Source organism: Bombus impatiens, unplaced genomic scaffold (genome assembly GCF_000188095.3).
Source record: "Bombus impatiens unplaced genomic scaffold, BIMP_2.2 scf_0027, whole genome shotgun sequence".
In the NCBI taxonomy this organism is placed as follows: domain Eukaryota; kingdom Metazoa; phylum Arthropoda; class Insecta; order Hymenoptera; family Apidae; genus Bombus; species Bombus impatiens.
Window position 1 is genome coordinate 509,018 of NT_176446.1, and position 23,915 is coordinate 532,932.

At 37.0% G+C, this 23,915-nt stretch overlaps 3 protein-coding genes across 6 annotated transcripts; 1 reads left to right on the forward strand and 2 right to left on the reverse strand.

Moving 5' to 3' along the window:
- Positions 1-1,713: 1,713 nt before the first annotated feature.
- On the reverse strand, positions 1,714-3,675 carry LOC100740809 (DNA primase small subunit). The gene is made up of 7 exons (XM_003484928.4): positions 3,423-3,675; positions 3,154-3,304; positions 2,902-3,077; positions 2,643-2,841; positions 2,351-2,561; positions 1,885-2,278; positions 1,714-1,816 (listed from the first exon to the last, which is right to left on the reverse strand). The coding sequence occupies exons 1-7, from the start codon at positions 3,517-3,519 to the stop codon at positions 1,797-1,799; spliced, it is 1,248 nt and encodes a 415-aa protein (XP_003484976.1). The 5' UTR covers positions 3,520-3,675; the 3' UTR covers positions 1,714-1,796.
- Positions 3,676-3,880: 205 nt separating this feature from the next.
- On the reverse strand, positions 3,881-18,522 carry LOC100744193. The gene is made up of 5 exons (XM_003484957.4): positions 17,898-18,522; positions 12,316-12,763; positions 10,258-10,529; positions 9,233-9,770; positions 3,881-6,362 (listed from the first exon to the last, which is right to left on the reverse strand). Exons 1-5 carry the CDS (start codon positions 18,015-18,017, stop codon positions 5,950-5,952), a joined length of 1,791 nt encoding a protein of 596 aa, XP_003485005.1. The 5' UTR covers positions 18,018-18,522; the 3' UTR covers positions 3,881-5,949.
- A 1,204-nt stretch (positions 18,523-19,726) lies between these two features.
- Positions 19,727-23,912, forward strand: LOC100744310 (mediator of RNA polymerase II transcription subunit 24). 4 transcript variants are annotated; one of them, XM_012386153.3, is made up of 10 exons: positions 19,727-19,846; positions 19,943-20,083; positions 20,249-20,400; positions 20,474-20,599; positions 20,668-21,984; positions 22,096-22,544; positions 22,611-22,703; positions 22,793-23,083; positions 23,176-23,623; positions 23,710-23,856. In XM_012386153.3, the coding sequence occupies exons 3-10, from the start codon at positions 20,272-20,274 to the stop codon at positions 23,854-23,856; spliced, it is 3,000 nt and encodes a 999-aa protein (XP_012241576.1). In that variant the 5' UTR covers positions 19,727-19,846; positions 19,943-20,083; positions 20,249-20,271. The 4 variants fall into 4 exon arrangements, with proteins under 4 accessions (XP_012241576.1, XP_003485006.1, XP_024223738.1 ...); XM_003484958.4 differs by having other exon boundaries at positions 19,842-20,083; positions 23,710-23,912; XM_024367970.2 differs by having other exon boundaries at positions 19,842-20,083; positions 20,228-20,400.
- The last annotated feature ends 3 nt before the right edge of the window (positions 23,913-23,915 follow it).

Here is a 23,915-nt window from a genome sequence, read left to right on the forward strand (position 1 = left end):
GAACTCTTGAGTCTTAAAGGAAGGAAATAACACGATTCGATTAAATAATGAAAATGAAGAGGAATATCTGACACGATGTTGTCCTGCGTGTGTGTGTGTATGTGTGTGTGTGTGTGGAAGAAAGGATTGAAGAGAGATACGAGGGAATGAACGTTTGCATGACGAAGAAAAAGGACTTGCAATGATCTACGGAATATTTGAACGATCGACCGATAGGGCGCGACACCGAAGCGTTTGTCTTTGTCTCTGGATCCCTGAACGATGGATCGCTCTGTGAATTAAAGTTTGGTATTTTTGGACGTTACGTATCCGTTATTCGCTTACAATTTTATTTCCAGGATTTAAACATATTCCATGCTACTTCTATAGTATCTCTTTCTTTTATTCAAACTTGAGGATTTCAAGTCTGGAAGTGTATAAGGTAGAAAATTTGAATGGAACAGGCTTTGACGTTTTTCTTTATTTTTAAAAAGTTTCTTTGAGCTTTGAAAATATAGCAGAATATTTTTATCATGACGAATATTCGCCAACTATAACTGGCTATAAGGTACTTTCGAAGTAGGGGTAGAAGAAGTTGAAATGAAAGAAAGAAAATGTCCGAGCGTGTAGAGATGAGAAGGATAGACTGTGCTTACATCATCGCCCGGGTTAGATGCTGTACCACTGCTTCTCTCAGGGGTGTAGAGGAATTTTGCGACTTTTCTACATTCAAACTACATGTAACATCGCTCCTGCGCGTTCTATACTTCAAACAAAATTGTGAATCCTAATCAAATTTATGTAAATGCATGTTAACTTTCTGAAGAAATAGCAATATATTTCAATTATTCTAAGAATTATCATTAAGTATACTTCAATCATTGATTTTAATTCATTTTCTTTTATCTTGGTACTCGAAATAAATTGTTAACTTCTAATTCAATTCAAATTGCATTAAATTTCACATTTGTTAATTATAATAAAACGATGAATACTTATAATAAGGGTTTATGAATAGAAATATATTAATAAAACATAATAGTGAGATAATACTTTGATAATTTGAATAGTTTGAAAATTTCTAGAAAATTTTAGATTACTTTATCGAATCTTTTCCTAAAACACTTTGTGCTGTTTTTACATTTTACAAACACACATTAAAAGATGCAACGATGAATATAGGAATTATATTTTATATGCAATAAAAGAAGAGCCTATCACACAATGCAGGTTTAGTAGTGTTTCGAACTTGAAGGCTCTAGAATCCTCTTACCATTTTAACGTCATTTTCAATGTTATCGATTCAGCGTAGACTGAGGAATGACATGTACCTACATATGTACATATCTGTGCTTCCTTCCATACCTATGTCCGATTATTATGCAAACTACACCTGTAGGCATTCTCTCTTCTTTGTTTTATATCCAAATAGTTATATTTCGCTGATCTGGCATTAAAAACTATTTGCATGTTATTCGAATTCGAAATTAAAAAATGTGCACGTATTCCGCGAGTGTGACGATTGTAGTTCACGAACGTTTTAACTCGAGTCGTAATCGCAATGCGTACCTCTTTTCTGTGGAATGATTTGGATAATTGATATTGTTATATAGAAATTATTCCTTGAGGAGCAATATCGAGCTAAGCGCTACGAACAGTTTGAATGATTTTTGTACTTACAAACTATTATTTTTGTTTTAATGATTTTTTAATGTTTTTAATGGTCGACGCGATGATTGAATCAAACCATGAAAATCATATTACTATTCTTAAACTTTATTTATAAACTTATTTAAAAAAATACAAATACATTCTAATTAAAATTCCATCTTCATGTCTGGAAAATAAAAATTTGCAAATGTACATATAAATGTGATTATATATTAAACATAAAAGAATATTTACCGTTTTGCTGGAGTCTCTGCACTTTTCTTTCATTTTCTAGATTCCATAGAAATTCTTGGAAGATATGTAATGACTTATTAATACTAGTTTTCTTGTAATCTTTTATCCTCTTCGCATTCAAGTCGTACGTTTCTTGTTCAGTCTTATCTTTTACATCGAATTCGTTTATTTCTTCGATCAACGTTGCAAGCGTTGGAACTTTGTCTAGCTGGAATTTGTCCACTGCATTTACGGTGAATGGGATACAAATTTTGCCAGTTTTTGGGTGAACGCAAAAAGGAGATTTCAAAAGATGGTTCAATCCTTTGCTGACAGCTATATCTAATCTCGGATAAGCATACTGTAGCATTACTTCTTCTATCAAATGACGATATTGATACCATTTTTTATCTCCCTAAAATTACACGTTCGATATCAAATTATTTCTACCTATTCCTGTTAGAGTTTCATAAGTATTATAAAATACCGTGGTCTTCTTGTTCTTAACATATTTCACAAATGAGTCCCATCTGTCCTTGCTGGAACTGCACTGCCCAAAAAATGCTTTTAGTTCTTGTCTATCTTCGTCATCGGAAATTATCTGCAGAAATTTTTCCATTCCTTCGTCTGTTCCTAATATATTTTGTTCTTCTATACAGAATGGAACAAAAACAGCTTCTATCATTTCCAGCGCACGTCTAATATTATACAAAATTTTATTTTAAACAATGATATAGAAGAAATTGAAGTTGGGTGTAATTCGTATAATAATAACATACTTGACGGAGTGGTGTATTCTATCACCAGGTAAATTCACTTTCTTCTTCATATATTCACCACCTTCTACAATTTGCAAATACTCTGCTACTGCACCACGTTCTATTGCAGTCAGGCTGCGTGCACTAGGATCGCATACCCAGCAATGGATACCTCTTCTGCCAGAAAATATCCACAATATGTGTTTGTATCCAAAATCCACTGAAATTCGATGCATAGATAACATACACATATTTTTAATAGCTTAATAATTATACTTACATCTCAAAGCACTGTCTAAAATTTTACAAGCCAATGCCATAAACTTCCAGCATTTATAGCAGATATCTGCACCGCTGCAACATGTTCTTACATCATCATAGTCAGTCATATCTATGTCAAAAACCAGTTCTCTTTCAACAGGATGAAAATTTGTTCCTTTGCGTTGATCCTTTGGACTAAGGAGAAAAAGTAAGAGTAAAGTAAGAAAAAGTAATTTAACGATAAAACATCCATTGACTTTGTCATAGATACCTGAGGTTGTATACCGCGCCTATATCAATCTTAATGGGAAGAAGTCTTTTAATCTCATACTCCAACTCCTTTGCACTTTTGAACGATTGGAAACGAAGATAGATATCACCTTGGAGAGTGAATGAGAATTCTCTGTGGGTAAATACATTCACTGTAACGATATAATTATTTCAGTAATGATATGGATTGAAACTAATTCAGATTAACAATCGTAGAAATCAAGAAATTATTGTTAGTAGATATCAGAAACATTAACATAATTAGAATACCATTTCCATAGCTGAGCCAACGATAATAATCGTGAAAGGGAAATAATCTTGTATAATAAGTGGGCAACAGATCAGCCAAGTTCGCTACGTCTTCCATTTTGCTTGACAATTATGTTAAAAACTTGACAAGTAGAAATTTTCTTAAACTATCACAGATTTCTTTGAGTTTTGAAACATCTCACTTGGTATAGGTTGTGGCGGGAAAAACTGCCATAAAATAGAGACATTAAAGACCATACTTCCTACATATTGTATTGGACGTGACGCTCTGATGGCCATAAACTATATATGAAATGGCGCGAATTTTTAATCTTTCCTTCTTATCATAAATTTTCAAAAAATTAACGCGAATACTTTATACGAATTATTTTCGAAAAGATTAATTCATAAAGATAGTCTGAAAGAGATTTTTATATTTAAGAACTTTTTGGGGAGGTGGGAAAGAAAATAAAGAAGAATAGTGTTCTGAATGTAACATTTTATTTTCTAATGTCATTACACGTATATTGAATGAAATTTAAAGTGTAATACCTTTAACCCTTTTACATACGTGCAAAAATAGAATCGTTCTATTTTTGAATGAACATTACTGGTAGGAATGTATCGTTGAACTTATCTAAATAAAAATCGTAGTCGGTGCTTCGGTATCGATGTCGATGATTATCATCCTATATGTGTATGCAATTACAATTCTTTGGAAGAACGACAGAATTTTTAAGTTACGTGAAATCTCGCCACATCACGAAGGAAAGAGCCTGAATTTGCCTCTCGAATGTCATCGTTGATTGTTCGCTGTGTATGCTTCCATTCTTCCAACAATTTCATCGGAGAGAAAGAGAAAATTAATGTAAGTACGAAGTATGAAACTAATGTTGTTCTCGTATATTTATTATGTACAATTCACTGCGTATCTATATTTCATATGCACGTCGCTTCGCGTATAAAATAAAGATGAATAACTTAATTAAGAAACGTGAGGATTTAATCCTTTTGTTTTTTTAACGGGACGAGGAGAATATGCGTAGAGTTTGAAGAAAGAATAAGATATATATTTATATATATATCGGGATACGATTAAACTTATGATACAGTCTTCTGACCTGGTGTCGATAACACACAGTTTTCGTATTTAAATACGTTCCATTTGCAGTTCGCGTAGCAAGTGCACCTCTGGTTTGCATTTCGTAAATATCTCATATAGTATAATATTAAATTAATTATTAACTGCGATACCCCAGCCCCCAAGAAGTGTACGGTGAAGCTTGTTCTTCAAATAATCGTATCTATCACGCTTTATAGGATCGAAATATACATGCTACACCCTTTTTATGTGTACCTATATGTATAATATTACAAACAAATTGTTTATCTCAACGAGTTACTTACAATTTATCTACTATACTTCCGTAAATAGCATCTTTAGCGTACAGTAATACGAAGTTATAAATCATATCTTGTGAAGTTAAAGCTACAATATATATCTTTTATAATATATATTTCATAATAATAATAATAATAATAATAATAATAATATATCTTTTTGTGTCGTTTCGTCGATTAATATAATCACTATTTACAAACTTCCCTCTCTTTCTCTCTTACTATCGGCAACATGAATAATAACTGTAAAACTCTTATAATAGATTCTGCTTATAAATAGATAAATCTTAAATATCATTCAATCGATAAAAACTCTTGAAAAATCACCTAAAAACGATGGATGACGGTGTGCAGTTGACTGTAACTGGCGAAATGATCGATGAGAATAAATCCAATTAGCGAAGTTTATGATGATCTTCACGGGAGATATCAATGAGTAAACAGCATAGTTGTATTACAGGTGAGACTTCGGTGACTTAACAACATCAAAGACACGCGAGGATAGGAGGAAAATATAGAAGAATAATTCGAGAAACTACCCTTAAAACGTAAAACTACTGGACTCGCGAATTAAATTTTCCTAACCGCGTGACTATTAAAAAATACCGACTGATTATCCCAGTCATGCTGGTCGATCGGATCCTTATTAACCCATAGAAAATATTCACGCAGGAAAACAATTAAAAGGTATGAAACAAACTCTTGAATTCTCTATTCTTCTTTACATACATCTCTCATTGGGAGGAGATCACTCTAATCTGCATCGAGCCCTTCACGACTTCTCATTTGCTAGAGTTTGATACGGCTAACTAGAAGGCAATGAATGTACGGTTCAAAATAATCTTGAGGATCCTGCGAGAGTTTCAATAATCATTGGTGATAAATAAAACATTTCATTCACAGCTTCATTCATCGTTAGCCTCCTATTATTATTAAAGACATAAGAGTTTTTAACGTGTCAGTCGTTCATAAATCCTTTAATTGTTTCGAACAACGCACAAAGAATTTTCGGTGGTCCATTCTTTTCGTGGTCTCTGATTCTTTCTTCTAAGATCTCCAGGAAGTACCATATCAAATATAGATCGGATCGCAAAGGGTCACGACAAAAATGATAGAAAAATATAGTGTAGCGAGGCTGCCTCTCCTCCTACTGTTCCTGAGGCACCTTTACAAGAACAGTTCTCGTGCCTTCCGAATCAGAGATGTTAATCTTCAGCTCGTTGGTCAACATCTCGAGCTTGTCCACCACCTTGGCGTTCTTCTGCCCACCTGGATTCGGTGGGGGCCAAACGTCGTCCAACGGAGGTTCGATGTACTTCCTGTTCGGTTTCATCGTGACATCCTGTTTTCCGCAGAGCGTCCCTCCGATGTGATCGGAAGACGAGACGCATTTCGGCGGTGGTTCCGTATCCATGCGAGGACGTTTGTAGAGGGGTGGTTGAATCGTCGGGCTGTAATCGTGATCCAGAAGGCCCTCGACCTCCTGCAGCAACTCCTCGCTATATTGCTGCAGTTCCTCGTCCATCAACTGTTTCGTGTAGAGTAACGTTCGAGAACGACCTGAAAGAAACGTTAGTTCGAATATAAGTATCATAGATATAAAGCTTTGGGATTAGAAATTTTATAATAAAAATAGAGGTATTATAAAAATAGAGCTGTGAAATTAGATACTGATCGTGCGGAATTTCCAAAATTTCGCGATTCTGCGTTTGGGATTTTCTATATAATACTAGTCTTCAAACTACAAGTATCGTATTTATAAGATTGCCGTTATCGTTCACGCAAAGTAAATATCGTAGATAAAAACTTGTGACGCGGTTAACCATGAACATTGCATCCTCGATATGATGATTAAACAACTCGGTCTGTGTCTGGTTTCGTAATCAAAGCGAGCAACTGGTTACGAGTCACTTCACGTAGGAGCGAACGGTCCTAAGGTACTGGTCTCTGAATTTTAACGAAGGTCAATGACATCGTAAGGTTCTCGTTATACTGTGTAAAAAATCAAGAGTCAGCACGCCAATGAATCACGGGCGAGAGTCAGGTAAAGAAGAATTTCGTTTATTCGAACTGTATAATTTATCTGACAGGAAAAAATGACACAATCTCGGGTAACACCCAAGATACAATCGAGATAATGCAATGTGAAGCGAAAACAATAGAGTGAACGGCCGTGTTGGGAAAGTAGTTAAAAGAAGATTACAGTTGAATGAGAAAGATCGGCCAGTTCAGGCATCGAGAAAGGATCCGAGCTTTCCCGTCCTCGTTTAGAAAGTAGCTGAGCAACTTCTCGATTTCCTGCTCTGGTTTCACCATGCCGCAGTTAATATCGATACCATACCTATTGATTTCGAAATCATCGTGTTTGTCACTTTATCAGGATTTATCGTAAATTTCTGATAAAGACTCACTCGTGAGCTGACCAAGATTTTATATACTTCCTTAGATGATAATTTAATAAGTAATAATACAAGCGATTTATGAGGTTGCAAGTTGTAGATTGTAGATTTCTGTCGCATAGTTTTTACAATTTTAGCAACAAGTCGATAATATTCTAACTTGGGAAGCTTTTACAAAAATCGAAGTGACGATCAAATTTTAAGACTAATAACAATATTATAAAATTTTAATCGCGTAAGACAGTCTTGAGCGAAAAAACGTCGAATTGTTCGGAAGAATAAGAACAAGAGTAATTTACGCGTCAACGGATGACTTGAGATCATCGAACGAACATTTATCAGCTCGATAGCTTCAGTGTGCCGTAGAGAGATGAAGAATATGAAGTAAATTCGTTTCGTAATCTGAAATACCGCTGATAACAATAATATATCGTCTCTCTATTTTTTCGAGGTGTAACTTCAAGTGTTCTAACTGCTGTTCTAGCATACGATGATACAGCAACGCGACCTAAAAATGAAATTATCGAGAGAATTATTCGAATCAAATAACATCGACAAGTACAAATGAACGATTTATGAAAGAAGAATTATAAAAGAGAACAGTAACATTAAAAAAGAAAACAGAGGGAATTTAAAAAATTGTTTAGATGTTCTTTACGCTTCGAACAAATATCAGAATTACAAACTAGATATTACGCAAAATATATTCACCTAACATGATTCAATTATCTGGGGTTACTTAATCGTATCTCGTGATAATGAGTTCTTGCTCATACATGCTTGCCGTTTCGTCTTTCTTCTATGTGTTCGAATTGTCGATAATTAATAATAATTAATAGGAATCGGTATTAATATCATTTATGATAAGCACGTTCTTTAAATTAATGTCAGTCGTTTATTAATGCTTGCTCGTCATGATCCTTGCTTGCAACATTGGCCAAGGGCATTGTTAAAGCAGACACAAAAAACGTCTTTGGAAAACAAATTTGCAAATCTACTTTCAGATAAATCGAACGAAATGATTTTATTGTCGAAGGAATTTTTCGACGTCATTGAAACAGCGTGATATTGCCACGAGAATACAGAATGTGGAAGAAGAGAAAAGAGAATGAGCTTCTTGTTCGCCGTTTCGTTTTCCACGCCGGTAAGAAGCCAGTCGACCGTACGAGGCCAAGATGCAACAAACCTGCAGCACGTGAAAGCAACGCCGAGGAAAAAATCAAATATTTAAGAGGGTTGCGCCTTTCACGATCTCATGCAGTTCAATGTTCTCCAAGCTGGCCCGTGCTATCAAATCCATTCAATCTGTGTGTAACCGCTAATATAACGGTTCGAAAAGGTCGAACAAATATGCTGGTACCATTCACGTTTATTTTTGATGTAAAAGCTGATAGCTCGTGCACGTAGAAACGATCGAACGCAAGATCCATGATATTTTCTAATCTATATGATATCCAAGCGCTCGATCAGTTATTATTTTGGGAGATCTTGGAATCAAAATAAGTATATTGATATGTACGGTATGTATTTAAAAAAAATAATCACGATTGATTTTTCGTTGAAGATCCTTTCAGAGTATTGGATCGTTTTATTCGAGAGAGCTAAATTTAAGAGAGCGGCTAATTTTATGAATTTTTCTCATGGACAGAGTAAAAATAATAGAAATCTTGAAAATTAAAGCGATTTGAAAGCCCTCAAATCCTTAAAATATCTAAACAGACTTGGTACAAGTAGCTATAACAAAATATCATCGACGCGATTAATTACTAGGAATTGCTCAGTTATTAGGGTATTTTTTACGCAATATTTTCGTTATTAAATATCTGCTCCATTTATTAAAATGTAAAACAAAGATATAGTATACAAAAATTCATGAAAACGTTCGATAAATTTGCCCATGCAAATCGTTTAATTTGTCGATCGTGCAACAGGGTCAGTTCCGTAACCAAAACTATTCTTTCAAATTCGTATGAATAATGACACGATACGACTCCTCGTTAGTCAGAGATGAAAGAAATATACGAAACTTACCCGCTAGCGGCGGCATTTTCTCTGGCTGTTCCTGCTCTTGCGCGAGTTCGTTGTTGGAATTGGAGTGTGGCCGTAGATTCGGCACAGCGACGAGAGCCAACGAGAGCAACAAGACCATCAGACAAGTGGCAGGCTGGGCGCTCTTGTTGCCTTTTTGCAACAGAGCCTGCAGCCTCTTTAGTTGCCCGGCCAGGCTCTGATTCTGCAACTGTAGAGCCTTAATGCGTTTCAGAAGCGTTATGTTCTCCTCGGTGCAGTGCTTCACACGATCCTCCAACCCGTCCACGTACTCCTTTTTCCTCTTTCGCGAGTCCTGCGCGGAGATCTTGTTGCGAATCTTACGTCTGATCCTCTTGAGCTCGCGCTCCTCGTGCTTCGTCAGCGGATAATGAGTAGGCAGCGTGATTCCTTCTTTTTGGAGCAGACGCTTCTCCTCGGCGTTCAGTTTTAGCCTCGGGTACGGAGAATCCGACTCCGAGATCTCGTCGCTCGAATTGCAACCCTTCTCGCTGCTCGAATCTTCTTGTTTGATGTTCATCTGCGGATCAAGCAGAAAAGGGAAATGTAAACATATGAAAATCACAGGTTCGGGTTGATAAAGTTTTATAGTAATCAGCGATGTAGCTATTAAAAGGATATTTTAATATTATAATAAGTAGTATTTTTTTTTACAGCTACGAAGAAGATGGACGAATGTACGTTTAGATGCAAAATCAAATTGGATAATTTTTATAGTATGAGATTAATCGACGACGTGCCGCCTTTTAAAACTGATTCTCTGTAAAGGATGATAAATGTAATTTATCGTCTTCTTCTCCTGTATTCTTCTCGTGTAGTTATCTATAATTACGCAATTGAAGTCTGAGAGTGAAAGTTTATAAAAGTTCTATTCAGACTCTACCAATTATAAGTCGATCAACGTTTTGTTTTTATTTCTCTCGAGAAAAATATTTATAACGATCTAGAATCTAAAGTTATAATTAGAAGGTAGACGAGTTTTATCAACTTAGATTCAACTTAGATACCTGAACTGGTTTGTTAATGATATTAGCTTGGTTGATCTTGAATCCTTTGAGATTCCTAGCTTGCGAAGCATTGATGATCTTGATAGTTCGTACTTCCTTCATGTCTTTCAGGCTTACCGGCAGTAGAATCGATCTTGGATTACCAGAACCCATTGGCGTGACGCGTATCAACTGTCTGATATTCCGTTTCCCATTGCACGTGATATTACGCACGTTTATCGTGTTACTTTCTGCAGATGCGACGTGAATTTGTTGTTGCTTCGGTGCCTTTTCTGAAACGAAAGGTTTTATTTCTCGCTATATTTGTCGTTATTTTCAACGTAACCTTATTTCACCTAGAAACAGAACGTTATCAGATATTTTGTAGACCCACTATCTCATCGAGCTTGTCAACTTCAAATAGATATTCCGATAACTGCCCAAACATTTGTTCGAATCATGCGCCAGTTTCGAATCTGTTGAACTTTAGCTTTCACAAATGGATGAGTAAGAAGAGAAAATGTGTTTTCATGCTGAGAACGAGAGAAAATCGCGTTTGCGACAGCACAGGCATAGTAGTACGTATCCAATGTTACAAAATCCTAACAGAGCTCACTGTTTTCCAGATATTTTGATTTAAGAGTTTTGCGAGCTTCTGCCAGATAGTTGCATGACGTATTAGATGCTCTGGATCCGTATTCGTACATTCATACAATTTTCTTCCTTTTTTTCATTGCAAACAATTTTCATCTTATCTTGCGTTAATCTTAAGATCGACGATTTATTTTAAATACGTTCCCTTGATCCATATATAGAACCCGACATCCACTGACTCATCCATGAGGTAAGCATGTCCAAAATCAGAAATTATGTACTGTCCTTTGCGCCAACAATACGAGCATTTCTCTTTTATTTATTCGTCGGGTTTACATTAAAGTTAGAGTTAGGGGCGTGAAACGAAACTTGGTAATTAGATACCCGGGAAACTAATGACAATGGTCCTAGGTTCAATAACGAATCCGCGGTCGACGGGATGAGAGATGAACGTGCTCAGAAAATCTAAATCTAAATCTAAATATTCACTGACCGTAAGGTATTACTCTATTCGTCGATAGGACCGCAAGAAGGAACGAATTTCTGTTCCGATGCTGTCACAGAGGAAAACTATAATGGGATGTGTCTAAGGACACGAGATCATCGGATTCGTCGAGGGTAGCCTTCGTTCCGAAAGTAAGGGAAATTGGCGTTGCTGCTAATTGATCAATCTCCACATCGGTGGTTAGAAAAGACGCTAGCCGTCCTCGAGGGAAAGTTGCTAGTGAGAGACGTCGTTCGTTGAAAAATAGGTCTCCTCTATCTTCTCGTAGTTGGGACAAAGACTGTTTGTCCGAAGAACTTCAGTTAACTAAATCTTAAAATTTATACCGGGTCCTCGGGCTAGCTGAACATGTACTGTGGAGATGCGTCGACATCTGGTGATCATCTTATTCGAAGAATAGGGTCTGCGTGTGGCGAACTACGGGACAGAGACCGTTGGAATGTTTACTGTCGAGCGTTACAACTATTTTCTTTTTAAGGAGAGCTATAGAATTACTCCGTGCCTTTGTTAGACAAAGCGTTCATCCCGTGACCGCGGCTACGTTCGGCGACTGGCTATCGCCTCGAACCCAAGCTCATTATCACAAATCTCGAACAAATACAATCGGATCGAAAGACGACGATTGTTTAATTACGACTATGATAGAATCTAGATTACGGTCTTAGGGGATTATCTCGAAGTTCCAAAGGGGAGGCTTCGATGTCCTTTCATCTCCCACATATTTCTAATTTTTTTCATTAAAAAATGTACTCCTATTGTTCATATAAAACAGATACAGGATTTCTGGTTTTGGTCACGCATGAATCAATGCACGATGTGTGCTGTTTGTTAATATTATTTTATACAATTATATCATTATGTGTCGCATGTAATCGTACTAGTATGGAAGCACAGTATGTTTTGTCAGGCTGCAAATGTATTATCCTTTAACCAATGTTGGATATATCTCAGACTTAAAAACAATTTCATGCTATTCTTACCTAAATCGAGAACCGGTTGCTCCGTCACAATGGTCGTGTTAGCATCCGCCAAGGTGTTTGTCGGGTTCACTACAGCCACGAGGGTGTGTTCCACGTCCATTTCCTCGGCGACATCCGTGGCAGGCGATCCAATGTTAGAACTAACCACCGACCTAACAGGACTGTCCACGCTGGCCATCGATTGAATAGGGCTGCCCAAAGAATCGAAATCCATGACATCCTGTGGACTACTCAATTCAGAGTTGCTGATCTCCAGTTGATCCTCCTCGATTGGTAGAAGCGGGCTTAGTTGTTGCTCGCAAGAGAGACTCAATGCACTTGAAAGTCCGCTGTCCGACGATGAAGATGGAATCGCGTCCAGATCATTGTCGATCAGATTGAACTGATTATCCTCCAGCTTGAAAATGGAGTCCAGGAAGTCGTCCGGGTTGGTTGGCCATTCTTCCGCCTTGAAAACCAAACGGAGAACAGAATGGAAATTATTTTGGTGGGTTTGACGCGTAAGTTCGAGCTGTAATATAGGCGAGATCGTAAATTAGTTACACAGTTTGCGAGTGCCGAATACTCTGCATGTCTGTTGAACGCTTTCTATCGATAAAATGCGATTCTTTTTGTTGCAATTATCGCTGCAAGGAAAATACTTTTCGCACTTTATAGATACGTGATCGAATTATTATCCTGGTCCTTTACTCTGTGAAATCTTGTCAAATAAGCGAAACATGTTTTCTTTCTTATTTGAAATACATAGTACTTATATTCGAAGTATTTAAGACAGGCAAGACCATACATTGTATCGTGTCTTATGATCCGCAGCTGCGTCATGCGTCGAAGAATGCGTAGTAGAACGAAGTAGCGACTCGTGTTATTTTATTTGTAAGTAGAAGAAGCTGAAAATATTAACGACTGCTTCAAACTAGTGGAACGAGGAAGAGAAATTACGATGCAAAATACACATATACTTTTATTTCAATATACAGCATGAAGTACGATTTTATACATCATATTCCGTGTTATAAAATGTAAGTACGTATAATATGCACATTATAACTTATCGAGGTCAATCTCCTTCATTTGTTTTTCAACGTCGAAAGTTTATTTGATGTTGCATGCAGAGAACCGAGAATGCATTCAGTTTGTTTTTAATGGTACTTTTACTTTGTTGCATCGCAGCTGCACTCGTCTGTACGCCTATGGCGTTCCATTTAGATCAGATTATTGACCCGATGGATCTGCCCACGATAAAACGATCAGAGGCGGCTCTTAAGCTTGATGTAAGCGAGCCATATACTACAAATTCATCGCAGTTTCGCCACGGTGACGCATTGCAATTCAGCAAATTTAACTTTTTAGCTGTGCGACGCACATGACTATAATTCATAGTAATCGAATTCCATAGTGGAATTGCATTCCGTATCGCTGGATTGCACCGGTCTTCGTATTTCAAAAAGTTGAACGACACATTCGTGTGTATTGCAACGTTAATGATTAAACCGCAGAATTTCAACCAAATTCATATTCTCGAGAATATGATCGAAAAAGTAGAACATCGGTAGAAAGTCACTGTATCTATCAAGTATTATAAAACCATGCCTTGAATATTCTATACAGGGTGGTTGGTAACTGGCGGTACAAGCGGAAAGGGGGTGATTCTACGCGAAAAAAGAAGTCGAAAATATAGAATAAAAATTTTTCGTTCGAGGCTTTGTTTTCGAGAAAATCGACTTTGAATTTTCGGTCGGTACGCGTGCACTTTATCGCGTCTCGTTATAACGGATCTCACCGTAGATTTTTAAAAAAATTAGAAAAAAAATTTAAAAAATAACGTCAATCGAGACAACGATCTACAGTGAGATCCGTTATAACGAGACGCGATAAAGTGCGCGCGTACCGACCGAAAATTCAAAGCCGATTCGAGACAACGATCTACAGTGAGATCCGTTATAACGAGACGCGATAAAGTGCGCGCGTACCGACCGAAAATTCAAAGTCGATTTTCTCGAAAACAAAGCCTCCAATGAAAAATTGTTATTCTACATTTTCGACTTCTTTTTTCGCGTAGAATCACCCCCTTTCCGCTTGTACCACCAGTTACCAACCACCCTGTATATATCTTTTCGTATTATGCACACTCTGTGCAATGTTGCACCTTCAAATTTCCTGCGAATGTGTGAAAATCCGCAGTCTATCGATGGCGCAGTGCACACGAGTATAGAAACTGCAGGATGCGGATCGTGTAAGATCGCAGCAATTCACGTCTCTAATAGTCTACATAGAGCCTTACGTTCTCAATAGCGGAATAGATGGTGTCTATTGCATCGTTAGAGGTATAAGATCCGGCATATACCAGCGAAGTGACATCATAGTGTCGCATCATAGTGTCGCATCGTGCGATCCTCGTATACTCGATGTGCATTGCATTAGAAATATAAATGCACCGAATCGTACAACTCTGTCGTACAAAATCGTATAAAAACGTGACCATCGCATCATTGGCCCGTGTCAGAAATTCTACAGCTGTAATTAACAGTGTTCAATTCCTAGAATGCTATTTGTCATCGATGGTGATCGATGGCCGATGTTACTACAGTTTTTAGAATGACTAAGATAAGATTCCATGGGCTAACGAATGTTCAACAACGCAAATAATCTACGTAACGCTACCAGGATAAAATACGCAAATACGATATGATATTTCGCAAAAATTAAAAACTTTCGTGTAGTATGTTTCGATCTTCCCAGGCTCCCAGGGGAAAATCTGTAAAGTTCGTGTGGTAATCAACGTGTTAAAGAAACGGAAGAAAATCGCTTGGTTCATTAAATATTACAGAGAGACTATGCTTTGGATATTTTGTATATTTTTGCAAACCATGTGCATTTTGTACATTTTAAAATTTCCTCTTCCCAATGTGTAAAAGTTCACAGCCTATCGATGTACTACGGAAAGTACAAAGCTGATGCGAAATCACGACACTGTATCCGCGTCGAACCTTAAAGTTCTCGTTGAGCATGGAAATAACAGACTTTGTTAATGCGTGCTCCACTTATTGTTAGATGTCTGGATGAAAGTTAGCTTAATCGGTTTAGCGAAGCTTGAAAAGTGGCCGTTCGCGTGGCGCTTGTCGCGCGAATCAAGCGTTTGGCCAATGCCGGCTAACCTAGTTTTCTAGTAGCATACGAGCAATGGTAAATATAGTCAAGTAGCGTGGAACACTGGTGCGCTTGAATTTTAGAATTCCGCTGGTGGACTTTTAGAATCGTAACTAAAAAGGAAATAGAAAGGGAAACGGGATTTTAGGAAAGGGAAACTTCTCTGATTCTGCGTCGTCGTACACCAACTACATTTTATATGAAAAAACTGCTTAAAGTGTTTATTGATAGGATTTTTATTGTCATACAAAATTATTTTCATACAAGATCTACATATTATACGATGTACATGATACTGGATGTATCTTGTGATACATTTTGAAAGAATTTAAAAATAAAGCGTGAGCTAACGCAAAAGGTTCCTCTGTTTATCTGAATTTCCCTGGGACGTCTTCCTGTCTGTTCACATTTAGCGGATCTCGATTTTATATCCCAAATAAAAAAAAAAAGAGAAAAAAAGACAAACATAAAAATTGGACGATGGTCGAAGAAAATCGAGAAATGTTTTCTTGCGTTTATACAAACTACTTCTTATTCACAAATTGGTAAGGTTATTACGTGAACCAATTACGCAAATGTAGAAACACTTGTGCATACCGCAAGTGGCTCTTGTCTCGTTGTTTCCTTCGAAATTGAGGAGCCAGAATTTTTTAGACTATTCACAAGAAGTCCCGTAAGATAACGGTACTCCTCGTTCGAAGGTCGCTGGCCATGACGAATAGGTTCCCATTCTCGTTCCGATTCAATGCATAAAGATACTTAGTACTTATTTGTGTCTCTAGCAACGTTATAAATTAGTCGGAAACATAATACGGGCTATTTGCGTAAATACTCGCAGTTGAAGAAGGAATTAACGTTAAACATTCTATAAGTTCATCTGAATTAATCGATCTATCATACGCAATAATCATTGTGTACACAAGGAAATATCGTTTTTATATCGAGATGTAAAGCAGAAATAGAATGCATAATTAAATATCGAGAAGGTATCAGACATTTCAATATGGCGGCCGCTGCAGCAGCACGTGCATCAGGCTATACCATATGTTACAAAAAGTCTCGCGATTATGTAATAACGACAAGTACGTACGTTCCCTCATTAATCGATGAAAACAGAAAAAACGTATTTTATATTTGTAGATCGACTAGTAACTTTCCAGCCTAGAAAAGCTTCAGAAAAGAAACAAATAAGGAAAGCCAATAATGAATTGTTATCTTGATTTTTTTATGTTGTAAATCACTCGATCGCTGATTACACGTGCTCTAATAACCCTTCTAATTGTTACATACTATCTCCGTACACGTATTTTAAATACAATTATCATTAAGTGAAAACGATGAAGAATGACGATCCGGAATTATCTTGCGACAGGAGCGTGTGCACGTTGACACGTGGGTCGCGTACTCCATATGTTAACAGGAATGAACGTGTGCAACGCTCGAATAACGGGAGTTATTGGTTAATCATGGTCGTAACTTACATCAGCTACCGTAAACATTCGTGCCATTATATGAATTGTCGTCCTTTGAGGTTGAACTCTCTGTACGTATCGCTTAGTGGCTAGTTGAGCATAATTGAATGTAATGAAAGCAAAGGATAGTTAGTCCGTAGTCTCGTTAGTTGAACGGCGAATTGAAGACGCGATGAAAGTGGCACAAATCGCGGTGAAGCGTGCATACCATTGCTTTTCGAGCGTGTCCAAGTTTTTCTCTTCTCGCACAACGGTATTCATGGTAAACACATTTTTTGGCATTTCGCCGAAAAAGAGAGTATAGAAAGATTAAGTCGACGCTAGACAAATTGTGTTTGAGAAGTTTATTGTTTAATATACTCCCATCTGTTGGTACAATAAAACGTGAACAGTTGCGCGTGCCGGTTTCTCGATATTTTGAATATTCACCGATAGCATTGCGTAAAACATGAGTCGATGTTTAAAAAGGTTTCGCTAGCCTTGGGAATTATTCTACGTATTAGCATTCCCGATAACCAGCCACGCCAGAGTTCAACTTGCCTAGTTAGTGATTAAACATCTTGGATTTTCCTTCAGAGACCAATCCACGAGATGTATCCATATCCGTGATTTAAGGTTTTCATTACATAAAGAACTATTACAGAGTATTTAACTATTATGGAATGGAATAAACTATTCCAGAAACAGGGAAAGGCGATGTTAATAAGCCAGTCGTTTAATACAACTTGTCTTTTCTGCCGATGAACGATTATCTCTGTATGATCATTCCGCGAAAAATACTCCGAAGATACAGTTCGTCGAAATCCCTTCGAAGAATTCCTACGATCGTGGTTACGATCGCGTGTAAAAGGAAACTGGTTTCCTTCGAGCGAAAGAAGAACCCGTTTGAAAGCGAGCGGGCTTCTAAGGAAAAAACCTAGCCAAATGGTGAAAATGAGATAAAATCATGCATCGGAGACTTACCGCGATGGCGTCGTCGCTGTAGCTCTGATCTATGAAAGGCTCGTCCTTAACGTCGACTTTTAAAAACGCGTCTTCCCGCGGGAAGAGGAAATCCATCAGAGTGGCATCCGTCGACGACATCTCGACAACGCTTGTCGATTACTATACGGCACGAAGCTATCGTACACCTTGCGTGTATACGTATGTATGTGTCTGTATGTATTTATTGCACAGAATGCACCGCAACCACTACATTCCCATGAAAAACACCGTTTGTGCACTGCACCCAGATTACACTCGAACACGATAAAGCGCACCAGCCGACTAACGGAGTAAAAGAGTCTGTCACTCGTCACAGACAGACGGACGTTTGGCCTCCTCGCCCCACCCTGAGGCTCTTGCTGCAGCCAGAGAGCGAGAGAGACCGGTTTTTCAAAGCTGGTTGTTCTCCTTCACTCAAACATTTGCTTCACTTAGATCACTCACGACGCTCCTTGGAGCATGCCGAGCAATTCGTACGATCTTGCGCCAGCTCCTGTGCACCTGTACCGCAAGGAATTGTTTATTTTGTTCGAGGATACCGCAGATGCTCGATCCACGGCCGGGTATTGTCAATTAAACTGCCAGCGTGGCATTAAGTGCGTCACGCAAGGCCTATAACTTCGTGACTACGCGATTGGTTACGAAGCTTCTCACTAGCGACAAGCGATAGGTGGAGACAAGATCCGCAGTACCGGCGTTCACTCGCGTTTCGAACATTGGAAATTACACTTTGATAAGAGAAATTTGAAATTCGTTCGAAGATCGTGTTTACAGACCTAAAAATACAGCCTCTTCAGTGTTTAGAATGTTTGTGAATGGAAGTTAACCAAGGAGGAAAATATTTGTCATATTTATCGGTCAACCTCATGAATTTAAAAGTAATGATATCACAAACACTTTTTATGTTTACCTTAAAATTTATTATTGTCTATATCATCTTGGGGTAAATGAACTTAAAGAAGTAAGACATTTGTTTCTTGAGGACAGCACGTTAATCGTGTACTTATATAATAATGTCAAAAAATTGGCAAAAGTGGAAGCAATAATACTGTCGTCTTTGATGTTGCATCAGACTGGTCGATTTAGCTATTTGAAAATGCGCGACGCGTTTCATGCGGATTGTTAAGTCATCTGTTAGAATTAGAGAATGGTCATCGAAAATCACTTTCGCTTATAGTAGGCAAAAGAAGTGAAAATAATTGTTTTACTTCTTTTTGTATAGACAGGTATCTGTCAAAAATATTTTAAGGATTTTCCTGAATAATTATTGAAATCCAAGTTTCAATCTGAAGAATCAAATCTTCTGATCTTATTTCTATTTTATACGTTGTTTATTATTACTTGGAAGTATCGGGTTTAGAAAGTGCAGATAGTGGAATATTTAAAGTAAAAAGCATCTCTTTGCCATAAGCGAATAATGTCTTATCACCAGTTTTAGGTGTTTTTGTTGTAAAAATATCAGGTATACGTAGAATCACGTCATTATTAGGATTAGGATCTCTGTAAAATATTATATAATAAAAAAGTTACTACTCAGTGGTCAATATCTTTTTAAATATTTCTTATGAAATATACACATACGTGAATGTAAGCATAATAGAATAGCCCAATTGCTATAAGAAGTCCCATCACGTTTACAAAATTCCATCCTTTCCATGCATAAAATGGATCAAATGCCAGTGCTCTTCTTGTACAAACTCCCATTCTTCCAGAGATTTAAATCCTGACAAATAATACTTGTATGTGTAACCTAATGTTTGTAATTATTGTAAAACATAACTGTGCATTGTAGTTAGTGATTTTTACAGATTTGTCAATTTTAAATGAGTTGAAAAGTGAGGGGGGGAATGTTCACGTTAGGGGATATACTCAAACGAAAGCATGTCTCATAAGTATTTTTTATTGCAAGAGACGGAAAATTTTACTAAGTGAATTTAATAAGTTGTCTATGGATACTAGATAGTTTGATTTACAAAAATATATGAAAGTGTATAAATATCAAATATCGATTATTTTGATGTGAGCCGAATCACGTCTGAATAATTTCTAACAACTACACAATATGGCGCTGATCATGGACGCCGTAGGAGGATTGCTGTCTGAAAATGGATTGAAAATATGTCAGTTGTGGTAGTTTATTAATAAATTAAATTTTCTGAAATGAAGTAAGTAAGATGATTTAGATAGTTACTCTTACTTGAGTAAAAATTACTTTACGTTTTTATGTTTTTGAGGTTATACATTCAGTCATTGAGATAATTTTGTATACATCTATTTTAATGAATGAGAAGTAATTTTTGTGACAACAGAGACAACTAATAACGTTGCAGATGATGTTTAAATAGGAGGAATTATGTGTAACCTCCTAACATCAGCCATGGAGACTAAAGTAACTAGTAAGACTAGTAGTTTGAAAGCTCTTTTGCTACGTGCATGGAGGGAACGTTGGAGTGATTTACAATGGGGTATTAATATCAAAACTGTAAGCAGTCTGTTAATTACTTAAATGCTTATTATCTATACTTCTCAGAAATACTTTGTTTCATCGTTTTTAGATTTTACCAAGAGGTGTTAGCGGAGATGTATATAATTTAGCAGACTGTATATTACAGCAGGCACTAGTAGGACTTGGACCAAATCAATTAGTACTTTCGTATTTGAAACATTCTTTAAGTTCTCAGGTATATATCATTTATCAATATTTTGCTATTATCTTTTTAAAATAATATTTACATGTATAAATTTTCAGTTGGTCTCCTACGCGGCTGTGTTACAACGAATAAGTAAATACGATGCCTTTCACAAGCCCCATTGTATCTTAAGCCTTCTAGAATTTTTAGAGTCTATTCAAGTAGGAATAACGTGCCGTGGTAAACCAGAGGAGGATCTTTTGGCTGCTGCAGTATTATCCATAGTACATTGGTTGTTACAGTGTTATTTGCATACTTTGACAAAAATGCCACAAAACAATCCATTGACACCACAACCAACAGAATTGATGGACAAACCAGCCAGTATATTGAAGCAGATGCTTAGCTCTGATTTCCTTTGTGCTATGATGTATTTAGCCAAGTATGATGACAAAGATTTGTATATAGAGGTTGTAAAAAAGTGTCAAGAGATTGAAGCACTGTTAAAAACTAGTAGTCTCAAGTCTTCTGTTCCTATAGAGGAATCTCTAAAAAAATTGTGCAATTTGGAAGTTGACTGTGTAACACTATCTCCTGAAATGTCACAAATGGAATCTATAACTCATTGTCTGCAACCTTTGTTTGCAGTGCAGGTGTTGCTAAACCCTAGTACAGAGACGTCCGTATTCGTTAATCAAATGCTTATGGTCCAAAGACTTAAAAATTATACAAACGCGAGATTGTATTGTGAGATAATTCGTGCGTGTTTAATGTGTCTGCACAATGTTACTAGCACGTTTAAAGAATCGCAATGGGGCGCTTTCACTTTTCTAAAAGTGCCCCTTATTTTGAAGGAATTACACGTGGCGCACACGAATGGAGACGATAAATTGGAATATTCACAAGATATTCTAGACGCCTTCGAATTACTACTCCAATTTACTCCGCTTCTCGACATAGTGGACACTGCATGTTCTTGTAACAGCATAGAGTGTTTGTTAAATGCTCTGCAGAAAGTCAACTTAGTTACAGAAAAGCTAACGAAACAATTAAGTGGCAGAAGGGAAGGTGTTACCGCGACATTACAGAAATTAGAATCGTCCACGTCCACGCCCTCCATTCCTAAAGTAATCGTACGTGCAGAGCCAACTTTATCTGGAATTTTGAAAACCCTCAACGCAGATTATACAAAAATTCACGAGGCGCTACTTAGTATGTTATACCAAGTTTTGACTGGGAAGAGCTTCGAATTGATGCTGGCGGTAGCTACCGTTGAAGGAAAATTGAAAACTTTTGTTACCAAATTAATTAAGTTCAATGAATGCAGCAAGCAAATAAGTGAACCTGTTCCACCAAAGACTGCAGCAACTAGAGCGATGTTGTTCGATATATCGTTCCTTATGTTGTGTTCCATAGTGCAAACTTATGGATCTGATGTAAGCTTTGATTGTTACATAGTATACATATTATACTTACATATTAAGCTACATATTACACACTTTTATTACTCACTTTACCATAGATTAATGAACTATATATTTTTCCAGGCTGTTTTAGAGGAAGGAGAAGGAGACTCCTTTTTCGAACAGTGGGTACGTGAGTGTATGCCCGAACGAAACCAACCAAAGTCGCCCCAAAAAATGTTGCAGAATATCGATCCTGCAAGGGTGGATGCGTTGTTAGCGCAAATCAATTCTCCAGAAACGGATTTGAAATCTAGTAATATAAAGTGGCATATCGCGTGTCAATCGGCTATGGGGGCTGTGAAAGAGCTTCTTTGTGCGTGGGAGAGCGACGTACTTGGAGCTAGTGACGTTAAAAGAGCTCTAGATGGTTTGCGTGCGACTGCTTGTTGTTTACCAGTTTGTGCAGCAGCTTGGCTTTGTGCATATATGAGTATTACTCACCAAGATGCACTCTTGAAACCTCTGAACATGGTACAGCATTTCTTAACTCCGCTTCCTGGAGATGAAATGCAGGAAAATCTTAAGGAGCGGTTAGTACAGATATGAGAAATTTTTACGGATACTTAAGATTGTTAAAATTAAAGTTTGTATTTTAGATCGAGTTTAATGTCACAAATCATTCGTAAAATGCAATATGATGTTCATCCCCCTACACAATCGAAAACGAAGGTGCTTTCAATGTCTCATAGGTATCATCTTAAAGCTTCTTTAATTGCTGTTGGTTTTATTTTTATATTTTCTATTTTATGTTACATCTTTACATGTGTGTTTTTGTTAGTATTATATCAAGGCAACCTATATTGGAGCAATTAGAAACTGTTTGGGGGAATATAAATCAGCGAGGATGGATAAATATCCAGGCGACACAATCTTTGGAATCTTTGTTAAATACTGGTGGCTCCTTATGGTTTGTGACGAATATCGTGAAAGAAGTGTTGAAATATCGTTATCAAGAGGAGTTGGACCAAGCAGTAGATTTAGCGTTCGCTATTTTTCATCTCGACATCGAGAACTGTACCTTAGATCTCATTAACCATATCATTCCACAATATTTATATAACTCTTTACAGTAAGTTTACTTATCTTAAATTTTCACAACAATTTTTGATAAGTTCATTTATAGCTCGATAACTCTATTGATTTAAAACAAATCTCTTTCAGGAGCGAAGAACTTGTAGAACCACAATCCTCAGTGTTAGCGAAATTATGCGTGTACTGTATATTTTCTACGTTAGAATACAACAATTCGAATCCTTCTCGTGGGAACAGTAAAAAACGAGTTCGTCGAGACCTAGACGCAGATGAACTGGACGCTCTTGGCGTGCCAGCAAACAAAATTTTAAGATTAAATGAGACAGGAGATTCTAAACCTATATTCGGTTCGCAAAGTCCGCAAGCTCAGGGTTCTACTAATGGTCAAAAATCGGTTGTGTTGAGGGACCCTCTTCTCTCAGCGTTAAATGCATTGTTCACGATATTCACGTTTCTAGCTGGCAGAGATGGTGAAGTATCTCAGCAGACTCATTTTATACTTCAATTTTTACGTCTGATGGTACAATGTGGAAAAGATAGAACACGTATCGTGTTACAGGGAATGCCACAAACATTGGTGAGTTTTCATACATATATGTTTATTTTTTTATTTTATAGCAGTGGATGAAAGATGAGATTTTTATTTTTGTTGGTTTGTTTAAGGTACCTTGCCTTCTGAAGGCATTGCCCGAATTGTTCACGACTGATATTCTGCTAAGATTTTATGATATTCAAACAGCAGTTGGGAGAAAAGCAACTGCTCGTGATTTATGTATGCTGAGAAATATCAATCTGAAACCCTCAAAATAATCTTAAGATAGTGAGATATCAATTGTATAATTATTTTCAAATACATGAATTTAATAGGA